At 38.2% G+C, this 22871-nt stretch overlaps 1 protein-coding gene across 4 annotated transcripts in view; it reads right to left on the bottom strand.

Annotated features, from left to right (window-relative positions):
* The window catches only part of aff4 (AF4/FMR2 family, member 4), a 183868-nt gene that overhangs the window by 8786 nt on the left and 152211 nt on the right, over positions 1 to 22871 (bottom strand). The window contains exons 2-15 of one of the 4 annotated variants that reach the window (XM_055148375.1): positions 19897 to 20028; positions 10710 to 11221; positions 9231 to 9489; positions 8514 to 8552; positions 8337 to 8423; positions 7687 to 7714; positions 7551 to 7608; positions 7104 to 7187; positions 6222 to 6366; positions 4793 to 5060; positions 2782 to 3237; positions 2015 to 2157; positions 1846 to 1931; positions 501 to 735 (exon numbers count right to left, since the gene is read on the bottom strand). In XM_055148375.1, the coding sequence (XP_055004350.1) occupies positions 501 to 735; positions 1846 to 1931; positions 2015 to 2157; positions 2782 to 3237; positions 4793 to 5060; positions 6222 to 6366; positions 7104 to 7187; positions 7551 to 7608; positions 7687 to 7714; positions 8337 to 8423; positions 8514 to 8552; positions 9231 to 9489; positions 10710 to 11221; positions 19897 to 20022 (2526 nt within the window). In that variant the 5' untranslated portion in view covers positions 20023 to 20028. Of the gene's footprint in view, positions 1 to 500; positions 736 to 1845; positions 1932 to 2014; positions 2158 to 2781; positions 3238 to 4792; positions 5061 to 6221; positions 6367 to 7103; positions 7188 to 7550; positions 7609 to 7686; positions 7715 to 8336; positions 8424 to 8513; positions 8553 to 9230; positions 9490 to 10709; positions 11222 to 19837; positions 20029 to 22871 lie in introns of those variants that run through there. The other 3 variants (XM_055148377.1, XM_055148376.1, XM_020925040.2) reach the window with 3 other exon arrangements.

Below are 22871 nucleotides of genomic sequence, written 5' to 3'. Positions count from 1 at the left end.
CAGGGAGGAGACAGAGGAGTCTGGAGGGAGAGATCATTTTGTGCTGGATAGATAGAGTCAACACACATAGGCATCTTTTACTGCTGGCTTGGAATATGCCAACTTGTTTTTAACAGTATGCTGAAAATACATTTTAAATTAATGCCTAAAAACTACACCTTAATTAGCCCTGATAAAGCATAAACCAACTGTTTACTGAAGAATGATTCTGGTTTAATAACTTAATTATTAGCCTAAACCTGACTTTTAACACCTTAATTAAGTGGTTACTTGAAATGTTCTTACTGCCCGTTTCTCAAGACAAATGACATATGACACAACTGTCCAATGAAAAACTAAATGTACAGATGCTAAACGTAAGTAAACATTACCACACCATCCTCAAAGCATGTACACGTCACATTAGGAGAACATTTCTAATTTCAAATCTCGGCTCAAAAGTCTACCAGCATTTTGCTAGTGTACACATACCACCCTGATCCTAATGCATTTGTCCTAACCTTGCCGTCCCGTGTGCTGCGCCCTTTGACCTCTCCTTTATGGTGTTTGGAGGCAGAGCTGGTCTTGTTGCCATGGCTACCCTCTTTGCCGCTGCCCGTGCCGCTGGAGAGGGATGTGGAGGACTGACTGGCGGTCCTCTTTCGACTCGGCTGCTCGGCTTTGGGCGTCCGCTGCAGCCCGGACAGAGACGGGGAAGGGACGGGCTCCTCCTTCTTTTCCAGGGGTCTCCGGGAGCTGGCGGGTCAAGCAATGAGAGGGGAGCAAATATTAGAAAAGACATCAATCTGATGCTATGTCGATTGCTCTATTGACAGAATGAAATCAAGATGAAATTACTATAGCTATGTGCAGATTTTCAACATGTCCTGCTAATCGACTAAAAAAGGGGCATGGCAAAAGCTCTCAAAACCATCACGCATCTCTTATGTATCTGACCCAAACTGCAATCAAAAGACTATACTAACATGAGCATTAAAAATAACCAAGAAACAATGTTTTTAGCTAACTCACTCACTCACTGCTTCCTTTTACTGTTGTTCCATATAATCCTTATAATCTAAACATAATTAATCGACTAAGCTCAGCCAATTAATTGACTAAAGGACCTATACATACAGCCCAAGTATGTATAGGTCTCCATCAAAGATATTTATGTCTTGTCATTTACTTGGGTGGAATCTAAGTGTTAATTTCAGACCAACATTCTGCTATAGGTTAATTTCTGACATACATCTGCGTCTTTTATTTATGTATTTATTGCTTTTATCCATTTTATTTTTTTAGTACTGCTTTTATGTATTGATTTTATTATTTTTGTTCATTGCTTTTATTATTATTATTTTATTTATTGCTTCTATTAGTTTTCTCATGGTTGAAACATAATTCTGGTGATTTTTTTTTTTTTAAGTAAAATGTTTTACATTGTTATGTGAAGCACTTTGGAAATTTTTTTTATAAAATGTGCTATACAAATAAAGCTGGATTGGACTGGATACTTGGTCAAACATTATCAACTTTTCATAATGCTAAACACAAATAATTTGGTTCTTGGGGTGAACTAGTGGAGTACAAATGTTAATATTGTAAAATAGTTGTAAGAATATAACTTATTCGTAGGCAAGGCAAGGCAAGGCAAGTTTATTTGTATAGCACAATTTGTACACAAAGTAATTCAAAGTGCTTTACAGAATTAGAAATACATTAAAATCATAATAAAAACAAATCAAAATCGTACACCATGTTCTGTGATTAGTTACTCTTAAACTTGCTTCTAGTGATACTGGGGAAAAAAAACCCAATCAATGAAAGTGTTCAGGTGTGAAACATAAGTCTGATTATACTTACTCTTCACTGTTGCTCTTATGATGAGATGGAGGCTTGTCATCCGGTTTTCGTCTTTTACTGACTGGTTTAGTGCCATCTTCATCAGTCTAAAATTCAAAACAAAAAGTCAATTCAATTTCTATTTATTTCGAACAGACTTTTTTGCCATTTTATTTAATGATTTCAGTACCTTGTGTTTCCTTTTGCCTTTGCTGGAGCTCTTCTCAGAGTTGTGCCGGCTGGTGTCTTTAGTGTCTCGTTCTACGCAATCGTCCCTCTCAACTTTGATGTCCGCAGGCGGTCGTCCTGGGATCCGCGACAGCAAACTCAAGTCTGAAATGATCAAAGAAGAACAAACACACATTTGTGTCAGGTTTTTGTATTTTAGTGGTTCTTACTGTGGTTTTAAGATGTTTAGTCATTGGTAAATCTTAAGATATGTTCCATTATTAATCAACCAGCAATACAAAAACTTCTTTTGCACACATAAATATATTCTGGAGAGGGCTAGGACAAGAGATTTGATTCTCGTCGAGAGAATGGAAACAAAACCACAATTTTGTTATCATTTATAACAGCTCCAGTATTAATAATTTACAAACAATGTTTTCATCAAAATAAATAAATAAAATGTTTTCTGTCAAATGAAACCTAGATTTGTTGCAGACTGGGGGCCGTTTCAACAGTGTTATTTATTGGAACAAAGAAAAACACTCTCCAAGCATCATTTTCGGGCATAACAACTTGATATTAACAACAGAAAATAAAAATGCAATGTAGTTACAGACACGTCTGAAGCCTTTTCCTATATTTGATCTTTTTTAGAAAAACTTATATCATGTATAAATAATTCTACCCAGAGCAAACTGCATCTTTTTTGTAAATTACACATTGACCTTTTTGTGATTTGTGTAATTTAGTGGACTTCATGTGTTGATGTTGATAAAATATACTGACCTATCTTGACTAGTAGGACTTGCTGCTGGGATGTCCTGGATGGGTAGCGTTCCTCCGGGTCACTGAGGGGCGACAGCAGTTCCTTGTCCTCCATCGGGGAGAACACACAGACTGGAGTCCTGATACTTTCTGAGTATTTGGGCGTTTGGGATGAAGACGGGATGCTCTCATTTTCCTCCGAGTCAGATGAGGAAGAGTTCCGTGGCTTTTTCACCGGCGCTTTAGGTTTGGGTTTTTTGTCCGCTGTTATTGTTGTGAGCGGTCGAGGCGATGGTTTCAGCTCCTTTTTGAGGCTTGGTTTTCGGGAGCCTTTGGTCGGTGCTTTAGGCCGTTGTGAGACCTCTGGAGCAGGCTCACTCTCCACTCTTACACTTCCCCTGGGCTCCTCCACCACAGGGAGCTTCTCTGACTTTTTGGGCTGTTTCTTTCCCGTAATTTTTCGACTGTTTGTCCCAACTGTGAAAATGAGAGAAATATTTTATTGTTCTGAAGAAGAATACAAAGTTTCAAGAACAGATAGGAGCAGCATTGCAATAAATAAATTCAGTCTTTCTTGTTATTGTAACATTTGCAAATATATTATCAACAATGTGGCATTCCACCTTATAGTAACATTTTATTAACATACATTTTGTAACCACAGCATTCTAACAGACAGAAATGAGATGCAATTAAAAATGTCACAAGCCATGGTTTATGTTAATTTAGTTATTTTATGGCGCACCAACATTTCTGGTTATACTAGGGATGGGCATGATTAATCGATTAATCGATAATTGATCATTAAGAATTTCATCGATTACGTTAATTTTACTCGACAAACCGAATGTAGGTTGCTGTGCGTAGCGTGACCAAACAGGGGTCTGTACATGTGTCTCTCTGCACTCAGAAGGAGCGAGACACAAACAGTCGGTCAGCCTGCAACGTACTGAAGCACAAATGTGTATTTAACGATGATTTGTACAAGAAAATCCACGCTTTCCGTTGTGTTCGAGACAAGTGTGAGTCCATGTGCACAGTGTACAAAGCAGGAACATATGTTTCAGTGTCCAGTGGGAAAAAGTTTTACCAGGTCAGAGTAGCTCAATGTCGATGACGAGTCCCCACCTCCCACCCCCCGTACGGTGTCCTGGTTTTGACAAACGCAAATATGGTCACACTAACCTGTATTCCACTGAGTCATGTCTTTTAATCCGACAGAAATTGAACCGCATCGCCGCACAAGAGCTGTAGTTTTATCTTCGCTTAGTTTATGCAAATTAGCAATGCGGTTTTAAGTTTCGTTTCTGTGAGAGTTGCGCAAAACTGAATTAAACACATTATAATGTCAAACGGATTGATGTGGCTCTAGAGTCGTTACGGTTTATATGTCGTAAAGTTGAATTTATTTATGCAGATTAGTAGTGCAGATAGTAATAATACTGATGATCATTTTAATATAAAAACGATAATGATTAATCGATAATCGATCGTTAATTCTTCCGACGATCGATTAAGAAAATTTCATCGAATGCCCATCCCTAATTGTAACATTTGCAAATATATTATCAACAATGTGGCATTCTACCTTATAGTAACATTTTATTAACATACATTTTGTAACCACAGCATTCTAACAGACAGAAATGAGATGCAATTAAAAATGTCACAAGCCATGGTTTATGTTAATTTAATTATTTTATGGTGCACCAACATTTCTGGTTATACATATCATGGCAAATGTTTCTATGTAGACAAGGTGTTAGAGCAGAAAAATCACATAGAGGACCTTTATCTCCTCTATATTCAATTTGGCTTTGATGATGACATGACTTAAAATAGATGTTCTTGCTTTTGTATGTTTTTTCAAATTAAGGACTAAATTAAGTTTGCATCCAGTCAATTTGGCACAGAAGGTGAATGGAACATAAAGTTCCAAAAAGAAATAATAAAGCAATATAATAAATCAATCTTCTAAGAATATGGTACCAATGACAAATTTGGGTGGACGTTAGAATGACCGTATCTGTACCTTCGCTCTGACCTGGTGACTTCTGCCTCCCTCTGCCCCCCTCGGCTCCTTTCTGTGGAGCCCGGGACTCCCTGCTGGGTGTGGGGGCGGAGGAGTCTTTGGAGCTGCCCCCCTGGTTGCTGTGGCTCCGTCCTGAGCTGTTGTCCCGTCCCTCCTTCTTGGATTTGGTGGGAGCATTATTATTGTCCACAGGGGAGGCTGGAGAGCACTGCTTGGTCTTCTTGAACCAGTTGTCAAGCTGCCACTTGTTTGCTCCTTGTTGTTCAGGCTGAAGGAAAGTAAGTAAACATATAAGTTTTGTTGAAGAGCGCTGTTCACAGCTGCTAAAAATAGATTGGGACATCTCGTGACAAAGCGTTATGGGATACCCCTTAGACACTCTAGACAAACAAGCTAAAGCAGAGCCAGTTATTACTCAAAATTGACTTGTGAGCTTTAGGCCATGTTAGAATGTTGTCACCTCCTCAAAAACAGACCCGGAGCTGTATTTTGTTTAGTTCAGTGGGCACAGAAAATTCCAGAGCCTAAATGATTCAAGTGAAGGTGTATGGAGTATAAAAACCACATGACATCACAAGATGGAACAGAGTGTATTCAATTTAAGAGAAAAACTAAACAAAAACATGTGTGAATGAAACAAAACAAAACTCCAGGTATGTTTTTGATGAGGAAACATTAGAACATAGATCAGAAAATGGTGTAATATGAGCACTTTAATTTTTGTGCACAATTTACGAAGTGTTTGAATGCAGAGTACGTGCGATTTGTTTGTCTAAGGTTGTGAAATCAGGGGTGAAGTGGGTTATTGCTAAACCAGACAGGAAATTTATAGTTAGAACTGAAATCATTCACATTTTTTAAAATTACATTATTGGGCAATTTCAGGTTCAATGATGTGCTATTGTCTCCCTTTCAGGTGGGGTTAGAAGTAAGTAGGCATGTATCTATGTATTTTTATAAATAAATGAAGAAAACCCACAAGTTCTGAAAGTGATTGTGCTTGTGGTCATATATTTAATTTTTCAGGGTTATGCCAAATAGTAGGGTTGAAGCTAACAACGATTTTAGCAGTCAACCAGTCCAGTCAGCAGTGATTTTGTTTAGTTTGCAATCTTTGTTATGAAACATCTTTTTGCATGTGTTTTATAGTCTGTTTAGTTCAGATGACAATAATTCAGTTTAAGAGTTAATCAAAGTGAAATGTGAGTGTGTGAGGGAGTGTGTGAGTGTTTATGTATGTTTGTGATATTTAGATTTTTGATTCTCTTGACACATTCACTGTATTCATTCCTTTTTCCGACAATCTGACTACTTTTAGTAAACAGTTTAAACATTAATAAAACACAGCATTATACATTGTACATGTGTTACAAAAGAAAACAAGAATAATAATATATGTAAACAAATAGATAAGTTGTGTTCCTTGTACCTCGGGTGATGCAGGCCGTGGTTGCTCATTGGCTTCACTGTCGCTACTGCTGCTCTCGCTCTCACTGTCTGAACCAGAGCTGCTCTCGGACCCACTGTGGCTGCTCGAGTCGTCCCTCAACTGCTCCGCCACTTCACTGTTATTACTGGAAAAAAAAAGGGTTTGTGTGTTATTCAACAGACGAGACAATATTATGATGAGGCAACAACATTCTAACATGTCTTAAACTCACAAGAGTAAATTTTGCGTCATATAGAACCTTTAAAGAAATATTCACAAAAGTCATATCAGAGGAGAGGTATTTTGTAACCAGGCTGGCACCACCTACTGTCTCTGCTTAATTTGATTTCTCTCCAGCAACTAGGTCAGGAATCGGAATACACTAGAACACACATGTCAGACTCAGGCCAAATTTGTTTTTCAGTTGTGAGCTGTGAAGCCATGACATCAAACTCAAGTGCCTGTCTGAGATGGATGTAGACGAAGCCATACATTCTGTGTTGGCAACGATTCCCAAGATTGAGGATTTAAAGCTGGAACAAAGAGAATGTTTGGTCAATTTTATCCCGTGGAAAGATGTTATTGCCCTTCTTCCTACAGGATTTGGCGCATTACATACTTCACGACCAAACAGCAGCGATTGCTTAAACAAAAAAAGCGAGCAATCGAATCCTAATGCTGCAAGACGATTTCCAAGAAGGGAAACAGGCTACTGAATCAGGTCAGATATTTTGTCCTTACAGAGTTAAGAATTAAGTACTGTGCCAGTTGTTTCATGGGGATTCGCTCAGTGTTTTGGCCACACTAACTTACAAATGCATTTGGCTGCAGAACCTAAAAAACTAGTTACAGGCAAGTTTAACAAAAACTTAATACGTTTACCTTGTATTTCTTGAGGCATTTTTCCCAGACTCTTCCGCATCGCTGTCCTCACTGCTGCTAAGTTTGAGGTCCTCTTCCAACGGCCTAAAACATAAAAATATCATACACTGACTCTTAATGGTATGTAGTATTAATGATTCAAATGGAAGGGCTCATTTGTCTACTAGTCTAGATTCCACTCTACATATTCTAAGAATGATTTGAATCTGCTTTGAAAAACAAATGGCTAAACAAACTAGAGATTAACAGTATGTGCACATCAACTGACAAGAGCAAACCAAGCCTGGGTATAATTTGAAGCAAGGAGAATGGAAATTAAGCGCAAACTAATATTCAATCATTTTACATATGTTTTTTCAAAGCATATTCAAATAAAGGGGTTATAGAGATCTGATGACGCATCTGCACGTTTGCATGGTTAAGATCATACAAGGACAAAGGACTTACGTGGGTTGGTCTTCACAAGCTTTGGACTGATGGCTGCTGGAGCTTTTTGAGGAACGTTCTGAAATTGAACACATAATAAGTGATTCAATGCAACTTTCTATTTGTTTAATTTAATTTAATTAAGAGGTGTACTTACTATGACCGCTGGGGAATGGGTGAGAGTCCTAAATGCAAATGAAAAAACATAATTAATGTAACAATCTTATATTTCTTTGTCCTTTTTTTTTTTTCTTTTATCAGCCAAAATCCCATTTTAAATTTAGAATTGGCTCTGTGTACAATAAAAGCTAGAAATAGCAGTGTAGTTTCTGTTTAGTTACAGAGCAAGACACTAGGTTCTGGTCACATTGCATTCATATGGCCTCAATACTGTAGTGTCATTTGTGCATTTTTACCCACGCCAATACCTGCTCAAATTAGTTATCTAGTTCCCATACTAGTTTTAGTATGGACTGTTCTCTGGATAACTATTTTTGACAACCTTAAAATATGAGATTATGAGGCTCAGAGCTCTGATCCTACAGTTTTTCACGTGTTGTCAAAGATTATCCACAGATGTAATAAAATATAGTTTTACCAAGAAAAACTCTACAAAAGTCAGAATTCATGGAAACTGATGGAAATGAGGCACCCTGAACTCAAGTAAACCCAGTCTAATTTGACATGGTCGTGTAAAGAGGCAGTTGCCTTGGGGCTGTAACTACAATCCAGTTCACACATTTACAAACAAAACCATTCTCTTGAACTGCCTTATTATGGTGTTCCAGTAACACTGATACTACTGACCTTAGTGGGGAAAGGAAACTTTGAAGGCTCAGTTTTGCAGGGCGTGTGGATGGCCGTCAGTGGAGGAGGCCACGACTGAGTCATTTCCTGGAAAAAATGAAATGCAGACGGATTTAAATTAACATTGTGGAAACACACCTGACACACAACAACTAATATCTGTAGGCAGTAATGTACCTTCAGAATCTCATCCACACAGTTGGGGTCACTGGAGCCCTAAACAACAAAAAAATATATAGATTCTTATACTCCAAGCAAAAATAAGAACTACAGAGGATTTCTTTCTGAACATATCTATGTTTTCTGAAGATTTGGTATTTTTCAGTGTTTACATGTTAAAAGGCAGATTAAATTAATGGTTTACAAGTTTCATCTGCCTTTATACAGTTTATACAGCTACAGCTCATATCTTATCATATACTAATAAAAAAATGTTCCAGTAGTACAAAGAAAAAGTACTCATGATAAATACTGACCAAAAAATTTTGTTACATCTATCTATGTATTGAAAGATAAGTCGATATAGTAATTATTGTGACAGGCTTATGCCACTATTTAAAGGTGCATTGTATTACTTTTCTGGTGGAGAGTCCGTCAAAAGCTTTTCTCCGTGGATATGTTATTGATTTGTCTGGAATGTTTCACAGTATGGTATTAAAACCAGACCAAGTTACAGGTCAGATCTATGGAGAGGCAACTCTGCTCACAGTCAGAATACCTGTTTTTCTAGGTATAAATGAAAGTTAAAGCTGTTTAATGTCATATTGTGGAACATTCCAGGCAGTGCAATGACATATCCACCGAGAAAAGGTGGTGACGGATCCCTAACCAAACAATTATACAGTGCAACTTTAACATCCATCATAAATAAGCCTATATTGTTAGTATACGCACCCGTACCTCCATGGGCTGTGATGGGATTTTGAGTTTGGAGAGGGAGGCCTTCCCGTTGGACTTCATCTCCCCCACGGTGCTGCTGTGCGAGGGGGCTGTGATGTAGCTCTCTGCCTGGGAGCTCTTGGCCTCGGTGGTCTCCTGTCCGTCCATGGGCCTGACGTATGCGGTGGGCTTCTGCTGCATGGAGCCCGGCTTGGACATGAGCGAAGGGGGGAAGGCCTGGCTCGAGTGCTGCCCGGTGGGGAACGTGTGGACCCTGGAGAGGAAATTTTAATTAGTGGATATAATATTGGTAATAATAGGGATTGTAGAGATAGACCGATATTTTGGTTGGAGGATATTTTGGCTTTTAGAGTATTACCTATCGGTTTTAAATCTCCAACAAAGGTCAGTATTTTGTTTGATCGAAAAAAAAATACACAAAAAGGTTTATTTGAGCACTAAATATGAAAAGGCAAACTGCACTAAATGTGAAACACAGCTTAAAAGTTTGAGGTAAAATTGGTTTTGGGTGAGTTTTAAGTACATAATTTGAGGAAAATAATCAAAATTTGCCCTACATATTTTCCCAACAGTATTGACAAAGTTTATCGAACATCGTTTGCTCTGGAATCTAAACGAGGAATATCAAGATCAACCATGAAAAACCATACCGGTCCATCTCTAAATAATTGTACGAAAAATACAAAATTTTACTTATAAGGTTTGTGACTGCGTGATTTGCGATTTATGTTTTAATAGCAGGATTCTATTCAAAGTTCCTAATTCAAACGCATCCAGAATTAGCAAAAACACCTCAATATATGAACTGACCGACTATAACATAATACAAGAATCACATTTCAAATATACATGTACAGATCTAAACTACATGGGTATGTTTTGTTCTTTGCAAAGTACTCATGGCTAACTGCATCCATTCTAATTGTGCTTTCGATTGCTATTAATCTTGCAGATAACAATGCGATACACAATTTCAATTTCATGCATCTTTCATTAAGTGTGGCTGCGATTCTGTCCATTAGGCCCTTCGATCATCTTCGTACACAAATTCACACAAGTTACAATGTCAAGTTTTAGTACTAAGAATATTATGAAAAAGTGAAACGCTTTTAAATCAAAATTAAGGTACTTTCTTCAAGTGACCCAAAAGTTTAGGAGCACTGTCAAGGCAAATCATTTACTAGATCTTCAGTGTGGTCAAAAGTCCTCAGAATGGTGGTGTTGCAATAACAGGTAATGTGAGTGAACATTATTGAGAGTCAAAGGCATAATTGAAGGTTGAGCTATTGTGCACATTTATCATAATTCATGGTAAAGTAGCTTCATCTATGGTCCTTAAAATGGCACCCATAACAGGAAAAAGTTATTTGACTGAAACCCATAATAAAAAAAGAGTTAAAAAGGCAAATTGAATGTCGAGCTATTATTATCATCATTATTTACTGTAAAGTCGATTCATCTCAACACCCTTACCTGGAGGGGGAGTCCCAGCTGGCCTCCCTGTCCCGTGGAGACTTGGGCCTGTAGCGGTCTTTGCTGTGATGCTGTTCTCTGGACGAGCTTAAATTCCCTTTAGCGGGACTCGACGTGTGCGTTTTCGAATGTTCAGACGCGCTGCTATGCTTACTCGACTTCTTTTCTCGCACCTCCGCGCCGTGCCTTTGGCTACTACTACTACCACTGCTACCGCTGTTACCGCCCCTTTGGCTGTTGTGCCCGCTTTGCAGTCCTGAGCGTTTTTGGGATTGGGAAGAAGTGGAAACAACTGGAGTCCATTTGCTCTGTCCGCTGACTCCCGTACCACCGCCGCGCTGATCCGATGCGTAAAGGCCCGTCCCGGACTTGTCCTCGGAGGAAGAGGAGCTGTTATTGTTGGAGGATTTGGAGAGTTTGGGAAGAGTGTCTGCGCCGATGGGTTCTTTCATCTCGTCGTAGTTTCCAAGCATGCTCTGGATACGGCTCGAGAGTTTGTCCTCTTTGCTGGACTGTGGGGACGAGAGCAAAATGGAGAAATGTTAGAACTTTGCAGAAGTATGAATAGGTTTACGGCTCTGTGTAATGACAGTGTTGGTTCTATGCAATTAATGACATATTTAAAGAGAAAGGTTAAGGTTCATGGTGTAACTTATCTGGTGGAGGGCCTGTTAAATGCTTTTCTCCATAAAGACGCTCACAGAATGGCATTTGAACCTTTATGTCCATGAGGAGATCACCCTCACAGTCAGAATGCCTGTTTTTTGAGCTATAAAACCCACCTGTAATTTATTAAACGTAAAGTAGAACTGTTTAATGTCATACCATGGAACAACATAGAAACAAGAAGGTGACGGACCCCCAACCAAAAAGTTATCAAGAGCACCATTAACTTGATTTTTATTTTTATTTTTTTATGAAGGACCCAAAAAATAAAGTTGCAGTAGTAGTTGTATATTACTTTAAAAGTGCACTTTTCTGAAGGAGGGTCTGCCATATGCTTGTTTTCATGGAGAACCTGGAATATAGTATGGGGTATAAATGTAACTAAGCAATATTCCACCTAGTGCCTCCGCTCAATTTCATTTCTCTCCAGCGACTAGATCGGAATACACTAGATGGTTTGCAAGAACCTCGGAAGTGCGAGTCCAGGCACCAGCCAATCAGAGAAGAGCCATACATTCTGTGTTGTCAATGATTCCCGAGATCAAGGATTTAAAGCCGGAACAAAGAGAATGTTTGGTGAATTTTATCAAGAGGAAAGATGTTACTGCCCTTCTTCCTACAGGATTTGGGAAAAGCTTAATATATCAGTTAGCCCCGTTAGCAGCGCATTACATATGTGACCAAATGGCAGCAGTTGGTGAAAGTACCCGCCTACTGTCGAGCAAACGAATTCTAACACTGCGAGGTCAGACAGTTTCTATGAAGTGAAACCGGTTGAGGAATCAGGCTAGGTGTTGCCTGCTTCTTTGTGGAATATTCTAGGAAAACCACAAATATTTTTACAGAGACAAAATGGTGGCTGGCCCTCCAAGAAAAAAGTTACATAGTGACACTTTAAAGTATGCTGTAAAGTACCCACAATGACAAATGAGAAAAAAAAAAGATGGTGCCATATATAGCTTGTAGTTACAATTCAAATATCAATATATTTATGCCCCATTGATTTATACAATAATAAAGACCATACTACTAACAGAACCAACATTATTATGTAAACCTTAATTACAAATCCTATACACTTAAGAATCCTTCACTCAAAAAACAATATTAAATTAGGATAGGGAAACATTTACTATTGATTTTGTAATTTAATTTTGCACAACCAATAACACAAGCCAAAAATAAAATGGCTTTCTTTCGTGGATGTCAATAACAGGCTCACAAAGGCGAAATTTTGGACTCGGTTCCTTATTGGTGGATCTCTGGACAATACAGATTATCCAAAACATTGTAGAGCCGATCCAATGAGATTTCCTGGAGCACAAATTGTGTTAAAAGCAATCCAATGCAAGTAATCATTTGGTCCACCCCTTGAGCCGCTCTCCTCCTCCCCCCGAGCCTTAATCAATCATGCTAAATTGTCCGGTTTTCAGGAGACCAGTGTGAAGCTGGTAAATGGATTGGAACTGTTCAAAGTATCTTGTTTCAGTCTTGAAGGAAACACAAACACGCCTTTTGCAGGACTCGTACTGGTCACTTCAGAGCACACCTCCGGCTCCTGTTTGTTAGGACTGGCTCTCACTCATGGAGATTCACATGTGGTTTTAAAAGGTTGGGTTACATGCAAGAATTTAAAACAATGAACATTTCTATACGGATGTGAGCTATTAGTCAAATTACAGGCGAAACCACATTTTGACTTTGACTGAAAGTGGACATTTTAGACACTTTAGGCACTGATAATCAAATATCAGTACACATTACATATTTATTTACTTTCTTTTCATTTCAGGCTCAAATTACAAAAGAGGTATAAACAGCTAGTCCTTTTTGTGTCATGTTGCATATAGTTGAAGGCCCTATATTACACAGAATGGATTCTTGTGAACTTTCAGCCATGTTGTAATGTTGTTACCTCCTCAAAACTATATCTGGTGTTGTGTTTTAATTATATTTTATGAATATATCGATATGAATGTTGATCTTCCAATAGTGCAATACAACTACGCAGTTAGTAAAGTTGCGTATTTACAAGTACACTTATATTTTCTAGACTTCTTTCCCATGCAGACGTTACTTGTTAACACTTTATAGTGACGGTAGATAACCACAAGATTTGCCTCATCGTACCACATCTGCTCCATTCAAAGAGAGGAGTGGCTCTGATGTTTAAACTGATACTTTGGGCTTTAGGGTCTGGTCTGAGGAGATATAAAGACTTCAACGCTGGCCCGTAAAAGTCCTCCTGACCTGAACATACATGTGTGAGGCAGGCCACAGCTGCAGCGAAAGAAAAACAGCCAACTTCGACTTAGTGAAGCAGAGAAAATGTCAAACTAAAGCTTATATAAGATTCAGACAGGCGTACAGAGAGACATGGAGAGAGAGAAAGAAAGGATGGTTGAGTTAGGAGGTATCAATTCACTTCAATGTCAGAGTTGAAAGATTTTGGAGACGTCTGGTAATGTAATTTGTCATGAAATCAAAAATCAGTTTACAGTGCAGTTTTCACAGCACACTGAAATATGAACTGCTAAGATTACAGAGGAAACAACAATAGAAGTCCAGATTACGCCATTTTCTGATCTGTTACACAAACCCTGCATATTTAGGCTGCGTTCTTCTCTCAGACAGAAAACATTCCCCCTTGAGATGTCATTTGTTAATACAGGAAGTGCTCCAATGTGTTTTTAAACTCCATACACTAGGGATGTAACAATAACCAAAATATCGTGATATCGTATCATCAAAGTTCTCACAATAATATCGTGGACCATCACAATATATTGAATTACAAGTCTTTGATTACATTGAGAGTTATGATGCCACAATAGCTAAAAAAAAGACAGAGGGAACTACATAGACCATGATCCTTTGCTCCATTTCAGTGTAGACTACATGAAAAAATAACAGTTCTAAGCACTAGCATAGCACTAGCATATTACTACTAAAACTAGCATATTAAAAGTTTTGTTTGCCTCCACAAAATATCACAATAAATATACCGTGAGATGTATATCGTGAAAATATCATATCAAAAGATTTGGATATTGTTACATTCCTAATCGCGAGCCTCCCCGCCATACCGTGAGCTGTCCCACGTTATTGCACCGTGAGGTTCATACCGTGACGATATCGTATTGTGAAACATATCGTATTGTTACACCTCTACCATACACCTTTTATGTAATCTTTTGGATGATTTTAGCCGTGGAATTGACAATCTCTGCTGAACTAAAGATAAAAAAGTAGTTGTTAACTTGAAAATGACCAGTATAAGACATCACAATGCAGGATTTCTTACTTAAACATGAACAAAACACAACTCCAGGAACATGTTTGATGAGATAACAGCATTATAACATGGCTTAAAGCTCACACAAGAATACATGCATAATATAGGACTTTTAAAGAGGACACTGTGTTAGCAAATGACTGCAGCCTAGAGTAGCCATTTGTTATTTAGATTACCCTTGCAACTGTAGTGTTTACACATCTTAACCTAATTTGTGTTTTGCGGATGGGTAGTTTAATAGTTCCTTTAAACAAATGTAAACACAGAGCAAAACCTGACTCACACATTGTTAATCAAAGAAAAAAAAAAGTTCAGTTAGTGGTGTGTATAACTTGAGTCTAAATTTAGGCTACCTCAGACGGACTGTTGCATCGTATTGTCAACCACAGAGCACATGACTCATGACTCGTTGAATAAAGTGGTTCTTGTAAGTGCAGCTAACAGACATGTGCATCTGACACAACAAAGAACTGTATAACTACATGGCAAGAAGCTATTATTTTTGGGTTAACAAAAGGGACTAATCTTCATATATTGTACCTACATCTGCTTAACATGTAACTCATACCTCTACAAACATGTTCTCAATAGGTATGTAACAATAACCGAAATATCGTGATATTGCATCGTCAAAAGTCTCACAATAATATCGTGGGCTGTTACAAGAGATCAAATTACAAGTTCTTTAGCTTAAATGCTTGGTTTTATAGTAGCAATAGCTAATAAACATTGGGAACTACATATCCCATGATTCATTTCAGCGCAGACAACATGAAGTTATATGTTTTTTACTTAAATTCTTGGAATTATGACAGTAATAATTCACACCAAGTTCTTGTCAGAGTATTTTAAAAGCAAAAAAGCATCCCAACTACAATTATATCAGCCTCTCCAAAATATCGTAATAAATATCATACCGTAAGATGCGCATCGTGACAATATCTTTTTTTTTTTTTTTTTTTTTTTAATAGGGACAGTGCATATTAATGAACATCTACAACATTGCAGTGTAAATATGCCAGATTATAGCAAGACTGCTAATTTCCATCTGTAGTCCCTTGGCAGGTAACACCACAAATTTAAACAAAGCAAAAACAAGTAACAAATCTATACTAAAAGTGTCCACAAGTCTGTTTTTTCTTTAGCCACTCTTTTAAGTAGGACTTGAAGGTGGCAAGAGTTGAAGTTTCTCTTATTGATGGTGGCAGACTGTTTTTGTGCTTCTGACTGAGAGCACACCATCATATCATATCAAGAGATTTGGATATCTTTACATCCCTAGTTCTGAAAGACTTAATTTGAATATTAGCTCAGTGATTAACTTTAGCAGTTCATATTTCAATCTTCTCTCAATTGTTCTTTATTTTGGACATTAAAATCTGTATAAAAGCAATAGCAGTCTCCCCTTTCCACCTAAATCTTACCAAATACACAAATACTTAAGGTTCCATAGTGGTCCATGGGCGTATACTAGTCTATGTGCTCTTATACCTGTTCTGATACAGCTCAAGATCATTTTAAAGCTATTCAGGAACACTTCATTTCTGTTCTGTTGACATGAATTTTAAAGTACTGATTAGGGATGGGCATGATTAGTCGATTAATCGATAATTGATCATTAAGAATTTCATCGATTACGTTCATTTTAATCGACAAACCGAATGTAGGTTGCTGTGCGTAGCGTGACCAAACAGGGGTCTGTACATGTAGCTCTCTGCACTCAGAAGGAGCGAGCAAACACAAACAGTCGGTCAGTCTGCAACGTACTGAAGTGCAAATGCGAACGATGTGCAATGATGATTTGTACAAGAAAGTCCACGCTTTCCGTTCGGGACAAGTGTGAGTCCATGTGTACAGTGCACAAAGCAGCACATATGTTTCGGTGTCCAGTGGGAAAAAGCTTTGCCAGGTGAGAGTCGCGCAATGTCGATGACGAGTCCCCACCTCCCTCTCCCTGTACGGTGTCCTGGTTTTGACAAACGCAAATATTGTCACACTAACCTGTATTCCACTGAGTCGTGTCTTTTAATCCAACAGAAATTGACCGCATCAGCGCACAAGAGCTGTATTTTTATCTTCGCTTAGTTTATGCAAATGACCGATGCGGTTTTAAGTTTTGTTTCTGTGAGAGTTGCGCAAAACTGAATTAAACACATTATAATCTAAAACGGATAGATGTGGCTCTAGAATCGTTATGGTTTATATGTCATAAAGTTGAATTTATTTATGCAGATTAGTAGTGCAGATAATAATAATAATGATGATAATTTTAATATAAAAATGTTAATGATTAATCGATAATCGATCGTTAATTCTTCCGACGATCGATTAAGAAAATTTCACCGATTGCCCATCCCTAGTACTGATACAGGCTCAAATGAGTATCTAGTTGTGATACTAGTTTTGAATGCCGTATCTGATTTTAGTATCTGATTTTCAACACTTTAGACAACACTATCTGCTGTTTACCGCATTGCCAAGAAGAGGCCTATTGTTTTGGATGTAATCTGTTTTTGACCTTTCACTCTGTTGTGGGCCAAACACGGGGCAGCCCTCCTCCTCCTCCAGACCTGTCAGGACGCATTCCTGGTGGCAGCTTTGATGGTGACGGGCCGCTGCAGCTAAGGAAAGAGAGCCACTTTCTGCTGCTCAAATCTGGTTAGAGGCAAAGATTACGCCAGCGCGCAGAACTGGAATCCGCTTATTACACACAAGCTGGTTGGGAAAGAGGAGAGACTGTTCGGACGGCCGGCCTACATGTGCTGGATCTATGAAGACAAAAGGAGGGGAGGAGAGAAAGAGAGGGAGAGTGAGAGGGAGAACAAGACAGAGAGAGAGAGAGAAAGCAAGAGGGGGAGAGAGAGAGGGAGAACAAGACACAGAGAGAGACAGAGAGAGAGAGAAAGCAAGAGAGGGAGAGAGAAAGAGAGAGAATAAGAGGGAGAACAACACGCACAGAGAGAGCGAGAGGGAAAAAGAGAGGGAGAACAAGACACACACACAGAGAGAGAGAGAGAGAGAGAAGAAAGCAAGAGGGAAAGAGAGAGGGAGAACAAGACAGAGAGAAATCAAGAAAGAAAGAGTGAAAGCAAGAGAGCAAAAGAGAGGGAGACAAAGAGAGAACAAGAGAAAAAGAAAGTAAGAGGGAGGACAAGATAGAGAATGACAGTAAAAGCAAGAGAGGGGGAGAGAAATAGAGAGGGAGAGAAAGCAAGGGAGGGTGAGAGAGAGAGCGCAAGAGAGGGAGAGAGAAAGAAAGCAAGAGAGCAAGAGGAAGAGGGAGAGAAAAGGAGAAAGAGACCGAACAAGAGGGATGACAAGAGAGAGAGAGCAAGTGAAAGAGAGCAAGAGTGCGAGAGAAACAGAGTAAGAGGGAGAACGAGAAAGGGAGAGAGAAAGAGAGAGGGAGAGCAAGCAAGAGAGGGTGAGAGAGAGAGCAAGAGAGGGGGAGAGACCAAGAGCAAGAGAGAGAGAAAGAAAGAGAGAAAGCAAAAGAGGATGGGAAGAGAAGAGAGAGAAAGGTCAGATCAAGGGATAGAAAGAGGGTTGTGGAAAAAAAAGAGAGGAAGAAACAGAGGGTGCGGACAGAACGAGAAAGAAAAAGACAGGAGAGAGGCGGAGAGAGAAAGCAAGAGGGAGAAAGGATGAGAAAGAGAGGGGGAGGGAGAGACGCACACAGCGGGGGGCACTTCCATTTAACTGGCCCTGAGAGGCAGATTAGGATAGCATTACTGGCACTAGGATCGTGTCCAAGGGAAAACAATATGTATCTGGCTTATCACATTTTGCCTGTGAAAATTAAAATATGGTCTCGTTAAAACACAATATCATTTGCAAGTGAGCGGAGATAAACACCATCCAGAGACCGAAAATAGCATATTTCCTTTAAACAAATGTGTGTTACAGAGCTGTTATCTCTCAACTTACTACAGAAAAACTTAAAATAGTTTACAATAAATAAAAATTCAAACATTATGAGACTTTCTGATGTAATAAGACTATTTACTGGTCATGTCTGGCCCAGAAAGTCTCATAATGTGTGAATTTGTATTTATACGAAGTTGTTCTGTAATTATTTGAGAGAGAAATAACAGCTCCATAACACACCTGAATCAGTTTTGTCTTATTTTATTTTTGTTTTAAGGAAACAAATGCTGTTTTGAGTATCAGGCATTGGCAGATACTTAAAGCTATAGTATCGGAATCGGTATCGGAACTGAATAAGCTATATCGATGTAACCCGAATTTAAATGCCCAAACCCGGAATCGATATTTAGAAGCTGATATCTGACCTGGCTAAGTTTTCACGATTTCCAATACCAGTTCGTTATTGAATATTTTAAGACCATAAAAGCAGTTTGATCTAGTAAGTACTTCAAGTTACTTCGTAATAGCAATATTGTCATTGACAGCAATCACTAACAAATCTGTGTCAATCTAAAACACTGCAGATTGTCCGTGCAGCTCTCATTTCCTGTCACAGTTATGATTCTCCAGAAGTGACTCATTTAAAGATTACTAGCATCCACTCTCTCTTGTTTATATAGTTGGCTCTTTCACATGAGACTGAAGAGATACCAGAGAAGGGGCGGGCTATATCCGGCTATATCCTTTATCCTTACGAGGAAATCAGTGGATATTATGAAACGCCATCAAATATTGTGCTTAAGGTTGAAGCATATTAAAAGTAGGACTGGGAATCGCGCGGACCCTCATGATTCGATATCATATATAGGTAACAATACGATATTATCAAGATAATAGATGGATTGCCCATGATATTTTGTAGTACGTATCATTATTTGTAAAAAACAAATACATTTTAACAACAGTATTTCTTTGATAAACCACTACATGTGCAAAGTCAATGTGGAACAAATACTCTTGGTGATACGTAGAATACAGCAGCCCACCAAATTTAGTATCCATATTTCAATATTTTAGCAGTGAATGAACTGTAAAAGAAAGTGTTGAATTATCATGTCATACCACAAATTAAAAGCTGGATTTGCAGAATTTTACATTTTTAAGACAGACAATGTAATACTGTGCTAGAAAGGTACAATACTATACAATACAATTCTATGCATTTTTGAAGTAATGCATAATACTACTTCAAATGCATTAATATTGTAAATGGTAAAATGCTGAAGCTCTCACCCCTCACCTTAAAAAACTGATCAAAAGTGACTCGTGATGTGTGTCGTGAACTGTGATGACACGTACCACTTTGTACGGCTCAGGAAAGAGAGGGGAGTTAGCTGGAAACGCCTCTCCTCCGCCCTGCTGGATTTCTTGATTTCTCCTTTCACGTTCTTTCATTCGGAGCACATTGCGGTCCTCACGGTTCATGTTGCTGAAAAAAAACAACGCAAAAATCTCAATTAGTCGATGTACTGAATTAAAAAATAAAAATAAATTGAAATTGTAAAACTTTTCAAAACATTTCTCAAGATCTTCTTTTTAAAGTAATGAATCATCCAGTGGTTGATAGTGAATGAGAGATGTTAAGGACATAGTACTGCTTATTCTACTTTATTATTTATCAGTAGTGCCTCTGAGTATTGCTTTGTTTTGCAGCAAGCAAGCAATGCACTTTCCGAACTGATATGTAGCCACTAAATTTGATCCATCTATTATTTTTTTCTTTAAAGGTTTATATTAGTTAACCGCTTATTACTAGAGTCTTTTTCTCTGCATTATAATGTTGAATAATTTGTATCTACACACTCGCAGTCAATCTATTGTCTGTAATTGACCCATTAGTGACCTTAAAGGGACAGTTTGGAATTTTGGACACAGAGCCTCATTTCCTCATTTTTCATCGCATGAATCATTGCGTGTTGAGGGACTATTTTCTCATGTATCAGTCCACTGCTGCCAAGCAACTCAGACATAAATCCTTCAAATGCAAGGTTGGTTTTACTTCTAAAATTATTCTATCAACACAGACATTCACATTGACAGTCTGGTGTTATAACAGATTTGCTCCGGGTGCTTTGTGGAGTGGGTAAGACTGTTTTTAGTGGCACGCTAACAATGGCCATTGACATGCACTAGCCTAGCACCCGCGACCTCTGCAAATACAAGAACCGGATGGAATATTTTAAAAAGTGTCTCCACACGTCTCCAACACTCTGGCTAACTAGGAAATTAGGTCCTATGTCCAAAATTCCGGACTGTCCCTTTAACAGAAAATACCATCAAAACTATTACTATTGCTTACTGACATCTGAAAATTAACAATTAGATGATCTTTAAACCACTTCTTTCACTTCCTTTGCAAATGGACATCTGAACACATTGCATTAGACAGCATACTGGAGTCCATACATCATAAACATAGGCTTTACAGGGTGACCTGTGGAGAGTCTCTTGTAATAAGCTTAGCCAGGTCTGGTCTAGACACAGCAGTGCCCTTTCGCTGCAAATAATCTGGTGCAGATGGCCAAGAGAGATCTGCTGAGACAGAAACACTCAACTCATGCACTTTTATTGTGTGTAAATCTGCCCGCTTCACTGGGAATTATTAAAAGTATTATAGTACATTGCAAGTCAGCGCTATAAAAAGGAAGAAAAGGGAATTTGGTATGCAAAATTATGGGGTCAGTACCAAAAGATCCAAATGTTTCTTTATGATTTTAACTATGTAAATGTAAAGCAGATTTACATTTTGCTTAAGGGATGTCAATTTTATTCAGTTATTTTTTTATTGTTGTAATTGTGATGATTCAGAACCAGTATAAACACATGAACTAAAAAGTAAGAATTGTGAGAGGGTTAGAAGCTAAAATACTTGACATGTTGTTTGTGTCACATTTATTTTACTTTTTTAGTCAAAGTATAATTTCATGAAGCTGGTCGCATAGTAAAGGAATGGTGATCTATGAAACTGTGTGAGAGAAAGTTAAAAAAAAAAGGATTTTACTCTTAGTTAGTCACGGTGAAAATAATAGTGACAATAACTATAAAATTGATGTTTCTTCTCATAGTAATGGTAACACAAAAATTTAAGGACATCCAGTTCAACCACCTAACAAGCAGCAACCTAACTACCTGTTTTAAAATACCTGCTTATTTTGTCAATTATTTATAGTAAAACATATTGCCATTATGGTGTTATGTCCAAAAACACTGCCTATTGTTACTGACAAATCACCATTTTAGGACTTATTGTTTTCCCTGTTAGTCAAGGAAAACAATAGACAGCCATAGTTCTTCTGCTTTATAAAAACAGTCTGCGGTGTAACTTTAAAAGCCACCTGTGACCTGTGAAGTTGCATAACATATTATCTTTGTCTTAGTAAAGCATACAATGCAACTAGGAATAATAAGGCTGCATACTTTTTTAACTACCAAAGGACTGCTGTTCATGTCAGGATTACAGAATACTCAGTATTGCATAGTAGAGTTTAAGTACTGCTTAAGATTTGTGTTTTCTTCAGATCTGTAGTCTCACAGTGGTCACATCTACTTCCTGTTTTGCTGTTGTGGCTGTGCTGACCAGATTACAAAAAGAGAACATGTAACCTCACATTATCATAGTGAAATAAGGTTGAGTACATCAAATATTTTATTCAGCAGTATAGAAAAAAATTAAATAAAACAAAAAAAGAACACATTTATTTTGGATGGTAAGGTATATTATCTGTTTTTCAAAGTGGTCTTTATTATATTTATTTTCCTGCAATTCTAGATAATAATGTAAATGTATGCCACAATTTCCTAGAGACTACATCACAATTACTATCTTCTTCCAAGAGACTCGAACCCTGACTGCAGCCAAAAGGACCAAAAGGAGGAGTGGGTGGAGAAAAGTGTCTGAACACAAAAGCACTGAATCATGATTTAGCAAACAAAGTACAACTGTCACGGTAATTCACAATTAGAATTAAATATCTGTGATCATATTGCTTGAGCCCGTACAAACCTAATCTTACATTGTACTTACTCCTAACAAAATAAACACGCTTCTTTCATGATCCTTGTTTATCAAAAGAAGTTCTAGGCGTGTCACCTTCGGCCGAGGTTTTAAACTCCTGCCAACATCCACTATGTTTGAGAACATGTTGACAGAATGCGATTAGGCAGCTCCCCGTCGACCTCCTCCTTAAATATAAACAACTAGAGACCAGCTCCGCTCTTTTTCACCCAATTAGCAGCTCACAGCTTGTCTCAAACACCAGTTCACACCATACGCA

Source organism: Boleophthalmus pectinirostris, unplaced genomic scaffold (assembly GCF_026225935.1).
Source record: "Boleophthalmus pectinirostris isolate CB_2022bp ecotype Guang Dong unplaced genomic scaffold, ASM2622593v1 HiC_scaffold_12, whole genome shotgun sequence".
NCBI lineage: Eukaryota > Metazoa > Chordata > Actinopteri > Gobiiformes > Gobiidae > Boleophthalmus > Boleophthalmus pectinirostris.
The sequence above is the reverse complement of the archived record's forward strand: the minus strand, read 5'-3'. Positions and strand labels throughout refer to the sequence as shown.